At 38.1% G+C, this 13,036-nt stretch overlaps 1 protein-coding gene across 31 annotated transcripts in view; it reads right to left on the bottom strand.

Annotated features, from left to right (window-relative positions):
* The window catches only part of PARD3 (par-3 family cell polarity regulator), a 685,332-nt gene that overhangs the window by 570,749 nt on the left and 101,547 nt on the right, over positions 1–13,036 (bottom strand). For all 31 annotated transcript variants that reach the window (XR_013758404.1, XR_013758405.1, XM_079107658.1 and 28 more), the window contains exon 2: positions 6,377–6,478. Coding sequence is in view for 29 of the 31 variants with exons in the window: in XM_079107658.1 (XP_078963784.1) it covers positions 6,377–6,478 (102 nt within the window). In the remaining 2 variants the exon portion in view is untranslated. The remainder of the gene's footprint in view (positions 1–6,376; positions 6,479–13,036) is intronic.

Genomic DNA, 13,036 nt, shown 5'->3' with positions numbered 1-13,036 from the left:
TGTAAATTGAGAGGGCTCATGAAGAGACATGCCTGCAGAAAACATTGTTGCTTTAAAATGTACATTTCTCCAAGACCAAAAGATAAAGATGTCTGCATTCACTTCACTTAAAAGAAAACAAGGAATAGAGATTCCATGATGTTAGAGCATACCTGATCTGCCTGAACAGCAAAAGATAATGTGCTGGTCATAAGTAGAACCTCAGGCAGACATCATCATTCATAGAAATTTACAGAAATGAGGCCAGAACTTGCATAAATAAAAAACACTTGGTGTAAATTTTTTATACCAAAACATTCTAAGGCAGATTACAACCTGATGCACATGATTTCTACAATCATTTTATATTTCAAAACAACAAGCAGAAATTAAACATTTCTCTGGGAGCCCCATTTAGTAGTCCATCCCTTTTTCACATGCAGATTAATTTCACATGTTTAGTAAGAACTAAAATAATCCATTTAGCTAAAATGAGGCCACCTTAGTTATTTTGGTGATGACTGCTTTTCATTAAACACAGAATTAACTTGAATTCCATAAATGTGAACACAATTGTTATACATTTGTTACCAGAGGTCCTCCCTCATTCAAGACATGTGTTTTGCTTTAGTTTACAGCTTGACAGTTCTGGGGAAGGCACTATTTGTAAGGTTATGCATTAATTTTCTTATTTCTGTTTTCTACCTTTTCACAACATACCCAAGTTTATTTTAAGATACTATATATTTCAGAATTAAAGGAAATTTGTCATCTTTGAAAATTCTATTCAAAGGCACCTCTTTAGGAAATCAGTCCATATTAGTAAGAACACCTTTTTAAAAATAAAACAACTTTCTGCAAATGGACCAAGTCCTCAATTAAAAAAGAAAAAATTGCACCCCCAGCCAAAAAAAGATTTAAAGGAAGTTAGCCTAAGAACTGCCCCACTATTCCTACCCTTGGATATGGACATTCTAAAAGGAAGTGACCCCTAGAATGGTTTAATGTCCCACTAATATTTGTGTTGAAATTTAATCACCATTAAATTCAATGGTATGGAGAGGTGGAATATTTGCGAGGTGACAGGGTCAGGAGCACAACCCTCCCCTCCCCTCCCCACCCCCCCGCAGCACACACACACACACATATACATGAATGGATTAAGGCCATTATCTCAGGAGCAAATGCCTAATAAAAAGGTTGAGTTCAGCCCGATTTTCTCTCAGGGTTCACTTGGCCCTTCTTTCATGTTATAATGCAGCACAAAGGCTGTTGCCCAGTGCTGTGCCACAATCTTGGACCTCCTAACCTCCAGAACTTTGAGCCAAATAAATTTCTATTGTTTGGTATACATTACCTAGTCTGTGGTGTTCTGTTATAGCATCAGAAAGCAGACTAAGACAAACTCAGGCTTCCATTTAGTTCTCTAGTCTTGAGAAGAAAATCTCAAATCTCTCTCTGCCAGGTACATACCTGGTCATGCATTAAAAAGTAGAAAAAGAGAGCCTTCAAAGAAATAAACACTAGTGTCAACTATAAACAGTTAAATCTCACTATCATTTATGAAGCAATCCATTCCTTAACATTGTCATTTAATAAGGTTCTTAGAACTCATTTCAACATCTCTAAATAAATTCATTTGAATAATCTTTATTTGAAATACAAAATATATTCTGACCAGGCACATTTGCACATGCCTGTGACTTGGGAAGCTAAAGCAGGAGGAGCTTTTTCCAAGATCAGCCTCAGAAACTTAGTGAGACCCTGTTTCAAAATAAAAGAGGCTTGGGATATGGGTCAGTGTTTTAAAGCCCCTGGGTTAAATCTCTGGTAACTTTAAAAAAAAAAAAAAAAAGTTCTACATTCTCTTCTACAAATTGTACAGACACTAACTGTCCTCAGCATACAAACAACAGAGGGCTTCCATCCATCCACACTAGCAAGATCAATAACTAGGGACAAAATCTATAAACCTTTTTAGAGTATGCATGTATAGATGTTTTCCACCTATAATGAGGGTATCTCCCACCATCACTTTGTCGAACACTGGGTTGTTTTTTTTTTTTTTTTAAATAATTGATGACAAAACAAGTAAAATGATGATTTATATATGGAATAAAAAATAACATTTACAGAAGTAGAAAACTGCTCTTCAAATTAAGGCATGTTCCTTACCTGAAAGTTCTGCCATTCTTATATTTCAAAAGCAAAATTTATTACAACACATTTTGGAATTATCAATATATATGTCTGGTAGGGTGATCTTTTTCCTTTTTGTTTTGTTTTTAACACTGGGATAATTTTATTAACACATGACGCACAAAAACTGTATCAGTTTATAGGTTAAAAAGCTATCAGTGGGGTGGGATGGGGTGGGGTGGGGGAATAATCGAAATGCCTCTGCTCAAGCTTTTCCCCAGCGCAGGGAAACCGTTGCTCACCCATGTAACCCTTAAAGTAACATTTTCCCCAACATTCTTCTGAAGAAAGAGCCAAACTTCCTAGAGGAGCCTGGACTCTGACAAACACCAACAAGCAGAAGCCAATGATCTCCATCACAAAATTTTGCCATAACTGGACCCCAGTATAAATATACATGCTCTTCATAGTGAACGTAATGGCTACTCCCTTCAATACTTCTTTCACCATGCACAAGAAACAGGCCATGGAAGACATTTCACAAGGTCACCACCCAAAAAAGAACATGCCTGACATCATTCTTGGTCACAACAGAACTACATCAAAGTATGACCGAAGAAACGCTTATTATCACATCTTAAATCACCGTGAGCACCAAAGATACAAAAGAGGAGACAATAATATGTACAAGGGAAAGACTTTCTTCTTCTTGCCCACACAAAAGTACACTTACCTCAAATCTAAGCACACAGCCAGTTATGCCTGAAGTCTTTGATTATGCCCCTTATAGTCTCAAGCTATTGTCATACAGAGAGAAGTGATTCTCAAATGTTTATTTGATGACAAATTTAGAAATTCCTTAATTTACTGTCACAGAGGAGTGGCCTAGACCCATTGATGACAGTGAAGGGAAGGTTCTCCAATAATAGTGAAGACCAAACCAGAAAGAAAATCAGACAAAAACAAGTCAGAAAGTAACACTCTGTCTCATAAACAAAAGAATCGCAGTTGCTCTAAATGGTGGTAAGGAAAATACACACACACACACACACAACACACACACACAACACACACACACATCAAAAAGAAAAAAAAAAAAAACTTTTAGTTTTTCATAACCTCGCAAAATGTCAAATAAGAAAACAGAGAATTGGACATTAAAGGTGAAAAAGACACCATGACAGCCCAAAGACTCTCCTGTCCGTTGGTCCCCATTGGAAAGCAGCATTAGGAAAAAGGGACAAACAAAACAGAGTACACAGTTATGGCCAAAGTAGATGAAAGAATAGTCTCTGCCTTAGAAAATCAAATCTCTTCCAAGAACCCAAGACAACCCATGTTTAGCTAGTACCATGTTAAACAAATCTGGATACAACCTGGAAAATGAAATTGAGCACAGAAAAAGCCCTTTCTCAGGACTCTCTGCACTAACCCCTAATAATTAAAGGATAATGCAGAAAATTATGACTAAATACTTAAGTTTTCTATTGCTATCATTTGAAATATTATTTCTTAATCCTAATTTGTCCCCTGTAAAAGAACTTTTCATAATATTTCAAATTCATGGTGATCAGTTATGAAACGGGGCACCTTTAGGAGAATTTTTCCCATGAAAAGACATGATTTCAGAGTTCAGCGAACCTAAATATCAGATGCAAAGAATTGTGAAATGCAGCTGCCAGGCTGATCACAGAGATCCTACCTCCCCAGGCTGGGTATCTTCATTTTAAATATGCACCCAGGGGATTTTCAAAAAATGGTACATTTTTAGAGGAACTGTATTATTTAGGAGAGCTATAATGTTTGTTTTGGTTTTAATGTAAAAGCAAAACAGGTGTCAAGATTTTTACTCACAGTAGCTGCCAAAAATAGTTGAAAACACTCCAAGATGATTAAATCAGAATCAAATTTCAGAGCCATGGAAAACAAGCATACGGCACACCACATCACACAATCTCTGGGTTTGAATAATGCATCCAACAATACCTGTCAATCTGGGCATTGTGATTTTGAATTGTTAAATTTATTTATATGTAAATTATTTTATTTATATATCTAAATATACACTACACTTATGTGTGTATATATATACACATATATATGTATATATATACACACACTACAGTTACAACTTAAAATGAGTCCTTTAACCTAGGAAATCACTGAAAAATTTTAAAATTAGTTTAATATAAGTATTTTAGAATAAAATGCCAATTTGAAAGGTACTTCAGCCTTTTGTGCACTGTACTCTGGCATTTTTAATATAGAAACTGACTTTTATATCATCCATCAGCATGATATAAAATTGTCTATAAAAGTATTTCCCTTATTAATGGTTAAAACTTTTTTCCTCAGGTTAAAGCACTTAATTGTTGTCCTCTTTCATTTTGTTTTTGTTTTTGCAGTACTAGAGACTGAACCAAGGGCACTCTACCACTGAGCTACATCTCCTATCCATTTTACTTTTTACTTTGAGACAGGCCCAGGCTGGCCTGAGACTTGCAATCCACATGCCTCAGCCACTCAAGCAGCTGGAATACAGGTGTGCATTGCTGAACTATTTTTATGTAAGAAATGACAAAAAGGAAGGAGAAGGTGAGAAGAAGGGAGGAAGAGGGAAAGGAAAGGAAGAGAAAGAGGATAGAAAAGGAAAAGAGAAATCAAAGGGAGAAGAGGAGGGTAATGAAAGAAAAATCAATATGACATCAGTTCATTTCTTTCTAACATGGTTGGGAAAGGACAACTGTGTAAATTCTTCAAAAATCCCTGTAATCACTGTAGGCTTTAGAACAGAACCACAACAAAGTGGCTATAATTTAAGTCTCTAGATGGTGCTCTTCATGTGGCTCGCAGAAGCGTTGGAGAGTTACTATTACTGGCTGAATGAAAAGGCTCAAAAGGAAAAATGGCATCAAAAAAATAAAAGAATACCAGTATCCATCATGCATATGCAGAACAGTTCTGCAGTTTATGACACTATGTTCTGGGCCACAGTAGCTACACGGGACAAATTCCACTATGGCAGGTGATAATGAATCAAATATCCCTGAATTGATGCAATATTTCTATCTGAAATCTTTTGTTTTCTTTGAGATTTCAGGAAAGCATGTAAGACTTCTGCAGACTCTGAGCAGGCATGATACTCAATGTTAGAAATGCAGGCATGATCAAGATCCAATAGTTGGGTTCAACAACTTAGAGCCCAGTGAACAAATGGATGGGAGGATGAAAATAGAGGGATGGGGATTAGAGAGTGTCCTGGAAGGAATCAGAATGAGCACCTTGAGGACTTTACCATCTTCCCACCTCCAGACAAAACATTGCTGGTGTAACAACACCTCTTGCCATTTACAGTGACGTTTCATGAGGAAGTGGATCTATCAGGCAGTGACCTCAATGCAGCTGTCATAATACAACTGTTTATGTGGCTGTGAGCCCTTCTGCAGTCTCAGTTCAAGTCAAACGCGAAAGAAGATATGTCCAAATAACCAGCCTGCCCAAGTCTCATCATCTCATTACAAAAAAGAATTTGCTGACTTCTATATGCAAAGGCAGACATCCTGAACAAATTAAAATGTTGAGAGCTGTCATCCTCCTCCATTCACACTTCTTCCAAGAGTACAGGGAAAACAAATAACGGTGAGGGAGGAAGCTTGTGAGTTAATGCTAAGGGGCTATGGGCATCTACATTCATGATACCAAATACAGTACATTGAAGACAGTGTTCCATTGTGGAGAAACACCCAGAGCAACGATGGAAAAGGGAGCAGTTTTCTAAGAGCTACTCACACCACAAGGGAGGGTGCCCAAGATGTGTGCCCAAGCTTGCTCAGGCTAGCTGTTGGGATGGACCATCTCTGGGCCAACACGGGGACAGAAGCCTGAGACCTCATACATCCCACACTAAAACACAGTCATCATAATGATAGACCCAAATTGACAAGGAAGGTGAAATGTTAGTTAAAAATCAAGGAAAAGGTGGCACAGCAACCTTTTTGTAATAATATTTCAATTTTAAAAGTTGTATTTTATAAATTCTAAACTTAAGTCCCAAGTATTAAGAAAAATCATTATACCCTGGCATTCAGAGTAGTGAAGATTCTGGGTAATTATTATACAGCAAAACATACTAGAGTGGGTAAGTCAAATGATATTTAAACAATGTATTTAAAACAGAGAGGAAAGCACTTTCAATTACCCACCCCCTCCCGTCCCCAAACAATGCATTCTGAGCAGCTACCCCTGAACTTGAACTCACTCTGTCTTTATCATCTGCTACATCACAGAGGATGTCATCCAGGTCTAGAATTCCTCCATCTCCATGTTCCAAGCGATGCACCTGTATCCAGTAGTTTGGATCCTAGAGAAAAGAACCGAAATACTGAAGTAACATGTTAGCATCACCACAAGAGAATCCAACAATTTAAACTGTGATAACTTCCTGTCCATTAAAGGAAGCAGATTACACAAATAATGCTGTAACTGAGTAAAAATTATGGTGGTACCATAAGTTTCATATAGAGTTAATTTTCCTTTTATTTTATTATAGAGTCACTCGTGTGTACTCTTCCTTTTGGCTCAGATGTTGATTTACCATATAGGAATTGCAAAAACCAGCAAAAATCACTGCATAGGAAATATTGATTCTCTAAAGTAGATAGATTAGGTTTCCCATTGTCCAGTATATGGATTACTTATTAATTCCCTCAAAGCAATCTACAAAAATATTCTAATAAGCAAGCAGCATATATGATTTATTGAAAACCTCATATATTTGCTAATCTGCATAAAAATGGTCACACACCCTGGTGGTTCAAAGTGCCCATTACAAACAGATCTGAAGATACTGACAGAGGCTGCTGCCAAGACCATAAGTGAACAAAGCAGTCTCAGAACAATGCATGGTTTGAGCTTGTGTTTATAAGGGTAAAAGTATATACACATGTATATGTGCCTGTTAAAATATAAAACACACACCAAAATGTGCAGTGGTTATCACTGAGAAATGGGATTTGGCAGAACGGAATAAAACACCATTTCAAACTTTATAAAGTTCCTTCATGGTTTGTGTTTTTAAAACCATAAAACTCTTCTTTTCAAATTATTTGAAGAAGGAACATAGTTGGCTTTGAACTTGCACAATCATTCTTATTTATATACTCAACTGAAAATACACTAAATTGTGTTCTGCCATTAACTACAGCTTTTCCTGCTACATAGGACTGCTACCAAAAAGTTTCTTCAACATTCTAGTTTCTTTTTCCCCCAAAACTAAGTTACAGCTCTTTCTTGAAGAAAAAGTGGGGAAAAGATAAAAGATTAATGACAGTCAAAATACAGATTCTTCCCAGATCTACAGATTAAGTCCCCCCAGGGTTGGTGCCATGAAATTCAGACCCTTAAGATGCTCTCCAAGTGCTCTCCACTAAAATGGAATACTTCTTACTTAAAAAATGCAGAATTACCAATACTTGTCACTTTTTTAACCAGCAAACAGCTCAGATCTTAATACCATGAAAAGTACTATGCAAATAACCTTTAGTTACTACACCCTCACCTACCTGGACCTCAAGAAAAGGAATCAATCATCCACAACAACTAAGAGTAAAATGCACACACACACACAGTCATCCTCTTCATCTGTAGGGCTTCTGTGACTGCACATGTATTCCCTGATTTCAATGTCACACAAGGAGTCCTTAAGAACCCACTACTGTGCTTGCTCCAGAATTTATCATTTCTATATTTGTTGAGTTGCCAAGAAACAAAGCTCTAAAACAAACTATATTCCTGGTTCCTAGTTTTCCATACCAAATAGTACCAACTTTCCAAGAGAAAAATGGAAATAACTAATATCCTGGGATGAACAAGGAATGATGTCCCTTAGCCATTATTCCCTTGCCATTCTGAACAGGTACAGCCAGTCTCCCCACTTCCCACCAAGCAAGCTCTAGTGAGAACTAATCAACTTAAATATCAATTTCCATTTTTATATACACACACACAAGCAGACTGACCTCAAAAAGTAGCTATAAAAACTGTTCTTTTAGTTTCCTAAACCGCCTTACTCTCTCTGAGATTATCACCTGCAGGTTTTCTACGATGTTTGTAGCCACCCTGTCAAAATAAATTCCCATTTAAAGAGTATTCTCAGCCCTACAACTTCATCCTTCAGAACCTGGTGTGCTTCAGCCTTTTCTCCAGCATCTCCCTTTTCATAGGCTGCATTAAACCCTGCGGGACTGTGATCTCCACACAGTGCCCAGGGCCTCCAATGCTTTAGTCCTACCTGATCCTTCAGGCTGACCCAACAAGCCTCATCCATCCAGTCTCCTCAGGCCCCCTATTCTCTAAGAGCTGTTCCTGAAACTCTCCCACCCCTTGGAAAGACTAGAAGTTTAGTTCCATCCCAGTATTAATGTTTCCAAAAATCTTAACAGTGCAAAACAGTTGTCAGATGTCAACTTTAAACACTAAAAACTCTTAATGCTTTATTTTTATGCATGCTAAAATAACAGTACAAAATTTCTGCTGAACCTCACTACTATACCAATTCTCTGATGATGTTGACAGCAATGTGTTAAAGAACTGTCTATCCTTGTCTCAGATTTATCTCCTTCCAAAATTCCATTTCATCAGGCTTCCTGCCCACCACACTCCCAAAACTATTCAAGTGACCAATAGCCTCCACATTGCTAAATTGCAATGGACCTTTCTCAATTATCGTTATACTTGGTTTATCAGCAGAATTTAACATCAGTGATTATTCCCTACTCTTTGAAATACCCTATAAACTTGGCTAGCTCCAACTAGCTGATCAAGGCTTTTTAATATGAAGAGTTAATTGTTGCCCTCTGCCCCTGAAAGGGTCCTGATTCAACAACCAGCTAGGCCAGGTGATCAGGACAGCATCATGCCGAGCCACCTCAGGCTGATGCTTATTATTAAAGGCCACTCCATAAATACACGCTCAAAAAGTCAAAGGAAGTGACTTTTTGCTGAGAGGGAATGAAAAGAACATCTGTAATCCTAACAGACCATACTACGTTAAGAAAAGTAGATGTGAGCAGGCTACAGAAAAATTATTTACTCCTATCAGAGTATAAAAACCAGGAAGGATATTTTGCCGTTGAAAAATAACTCCTTGGAAGGTTTTAATCTCCTGAGAGATTTTAAGTGGCAGCTTTCATCAACACATTTCTCTTCAATAAACAGAGGACTTGCAGTATATTCAAGGGACTAGTCAAGCAACCAAGTGGAGAAAAACTGAATTACAGCTATTTATTCTACTTTGCAGCAGTTTACATTAAAAAGTTTAAAGAATAATAGTAAAAATCATTTTTGTCTTGTCTACAGAAAATTAGAAATGTGACTGAACAAAAATGATGATACATCACTTTATATACCACTAAAAATACTAATTCTGTAATAATTATACTGGTCACTGGATTAAAAAAATAAAGCAATGTGACATAACAGTGGATTTTTTTAAAGGAATGACCAAGCGTCTTGTTTATGATATGTTCATTTAAATAATGAAAGATTTAAACACTAACAATAAAGCAGAGAGAGGTATCATAGGAAGCAGTCTCATCTACTCAGCGGCTCTGGAAGAAGGGCTGCTTGAGCCCAGCACTTCAGGGGTAAACTTGGATAACACAGAAAGACCCAGTCTCTTAAAAAATAAACACCTAACAATAATTTTACTGTATAACAACTAAAAATCTATCACACATGTACAATAAATGAAGAACAAAATTTATCCATCAGTAGCTAGAGAAAAGGCTGTCAAGAAGGAAATGCCAGGCACATTTGATCCAAAAATGGGTGGAAGCCCAGAGAGAGATCTAGAGATCAAGCCATGTGAAGAATCACCGCTTCTCACCCATGAAAAGAACATGACCCAGGACCTGGTCTTTTGCTTGAGAAACAGGGGTGTGAGTGAGTATCTCGAGGGCTCAGCTAGAATGTAAACAGAGGTAACTTTACAAGATCCAAGCTCCAAGAAATATGAATGTTTACTCTATTTCAGGACATGGTAAGAGAAGACAGCACAGGCAAATCCTAATGAAGACTGATTCCTATCCCACCTTCCAGAAATCTCTCAAATTCTATGAAGAGCATCAACATGTTATATACAGCAAGTTAATGAGCTTTGTGAACTATGACCTGTACAAGGAATAACTCCTTCACATTTAATGCTTGAAAACACTTCAAGAGAAATATTTGCCTCACTTTGCTGACACTTCTCCTTCAAAAGCTTTGCTTCCCCTTCAGAGATTTTGAAGATGGAACTTTTGAAACAGTAAGTTTCTTCTATCTCTCTTCAAAGCTGGCCTTGAATAAAACATATTCTCCTACCAATTTTATTTCAAATACTTCTGCAGCAACAAGTGTTGTAGCCCAGCCTCTCCCCCGCACCTCGCCCCTCCCCCGCATGGTACTGGTGCCACCCAGTGACAGTTGTCAGAAATAAAACATTATCAGATAAAACACAAACAAGTAGACCATGATGCGTCAGGAGAAAAACAGACCCACAAATGCTTCATGAGCTCAGAGGAGGAAAGGGTTAGGAAACACATGTGTGAGGAGTGTTTCTGCAGAACTGAATCCTAACAGATGAGGAGACAGGAGGAAGGGGAACCCGAGGCATTCTGAGGAGGATGAAGAGCAAAAAGCAGGCCTGGAGGAGTGGCAGAGCTTATCAGAAAACTGAGGACACAAAAAAACCAGCTAAGAGACAAAAAATGGAGGAGTGACAATATCACATCACATAGTCCCATGGTTATTTTGATTTCCTGCCAACAGCCCACTGAAACTACAATGGTGGGGAAGGTTGTTGCTGATTATTTTTCAAGGCATAATCCCACAAAGACAAAGAGAACAGAGGAAGCCAGCACAACAGGTTCTGGATCGGTGAAGCAGGTAGCCCAGTGGTAACATCCTTAGCAGAACTGACAAAAGGAGCCTGAAGATCGTTGTGGGGAAAACCAGGAGGTAATTTGACCCCCACTGCAGATTTTCTAAGAATTCTAAATTGAGAAAACCAAATACAGTAGAACACAGAAAAGAAAACAGGAGAGGCTGAAAGTGTGTTTGGGCTGTAATTTAAGCCCCAGTTCCCCTGAGACTCCACACAGCATGATATCTATTCCTCCCACCCGCTTACCTGGCAGCTCACTGGAGGCTAATTTTCTGGAGGTTAAAACAGTTGGTGGAGACTGACAAATTCAAGGTAGAGTGATGGTAGAGGTTCTGTGATAAAAATGTGAGGAAGTAACTGAATGCTATATACCAAAGGCTGAAAATCCAGCTCTCTGCTTCCACTTGTCCCCAGAATGCTGGCAGGTAGGCTGATGCCACCTAAGCAAGAGGCTGGTAGAGGCTTCCTGGGCCTCTAACCATCCAAAGAAGAAAGCTCAGAGGATCTGATCTAGCCCAGTGACTCCGCTATGAAGCTCCCAATGTAAGCCCTTGACTGAACTCAGTGTTCTCAAGTTTATTCAGACTTCTGAGTGAAGAACCAAGGATGGAAGAGAGGCCAAAACAAACAGGAAACAGAAATTGGAAACCACAGACTACATAAGAAAAGATGCTACTAAGATGCTCCTCCATCACTGGTCCCCTAAGGGAGTTCAGACGGGAGTGTATCCAGGTTGCAGAGTGAGATGAGAAGAGAGGGAAGGAAGGAAGGAGAAAACATCCTGAGAGAGAACTAAAAATGAAAAAGAAAAGCATGTGAAAACTCAATACTAGAAATGAAAAGTTAAACAGGAGAGTTGAGAGGATTTAAAATTAACTCCCACAGAATGTATTTTTTAAAAAGACAAAAGACAAAATAAGACAAAGGATAATAACTTAGAGTATCTATCAAGTTCAACAGCTCAAAAAGTTGTAGAGAAAGAAAACTGGGCAAACAGAAAAACAACAACAACAAAAAAAAAAAAACTCATCATTACCCAGAATGATGTGTTTCCTCATTGAAAAGTTCCACAGAAAACCTGATGAAACTTATGAAACATACATAGACCAAGGCACATCAGAACACAGTAGACAAAGGGGAAAAACAGAACAAGGGGATAGGAATCAAATGAGTTGGAATTTCTCAAAAGCAACACTGGAATCCAGATGATAAGGTTCCAATGGCTTCAAAATTCCTGAGAAACAGTTCTTATCCTAGAATCCCATACCTTGCCCAACTATCAGTCAAGTGTGGAGATAGAAAGCAGGGTATTTTTAGAAATGCAATGTCTAAGAAAATTTTGCCCTCCTCATACACTAGAAGACATGTTCCAACAAAACAAGGAATAAACACAAATTGAATGGCACAGTCTATGAAAACAGAAGACATAAAACAGAAGAGAACTCCCAGGACAATGGTGCCTGCTGGTGGTGCTGATCCAGGATGTCAGCTGTGAACCAAGAGTAGAAAAAGTGTCAGTCTAGACTGGAGCAGACCAGAAACTACAGGTGTGAAGTCTCCACTGTGGCTTGGAAAAAAGACCCCAGTGTAACTGAGCATACCAAATGCTTCACAACAGCTGGGAGCTGGGGTTGAGTTTGTTGTCTTTTTCAGGAAAAAGAAAATCTGTGAAGAAAAAGGAATCAAGGAATCATCCGTAGCTCAGCTATATATAAGCAGCTTCAAGCAATGAAAAACAATGTGAAAGTTGAATGTATTTATCAAATCAAGATCATAACTACATTTGGAAGAAAGTGGACAAGTAAGCGTGTAAGATAGGAGAGAGATGTACCCAAGAAGTAGCTTTTTGTGAGAGACAAAGCACAAACATGGGGCAGTGTAACAGGGTTAAGCCTTCCACTCTAAGTCAACAGACGAACACAAAAACAAAAACAAGCAATTTATATAGAAATGTGTCAGTAGTTATCAAAAGAACCAACTGGAAAAGCAACCTCT

The sequence above is a fragment of the Sciurus vulgaris genome (assembly GCF_902686455.1).
Source record: "Sciurus vulgaris genome assembly, chromosome: 12".
NCBI lineage: Eukaryota > Metazoa > Chordata > Mammalia > Rodentia > Sciuridae > Sciurus > Sciurus vulgaris.
Note: the sequence above shows the minus strand (reverse complement) of the source record. Positions and strands in the feature narration are given on the sequence as shown.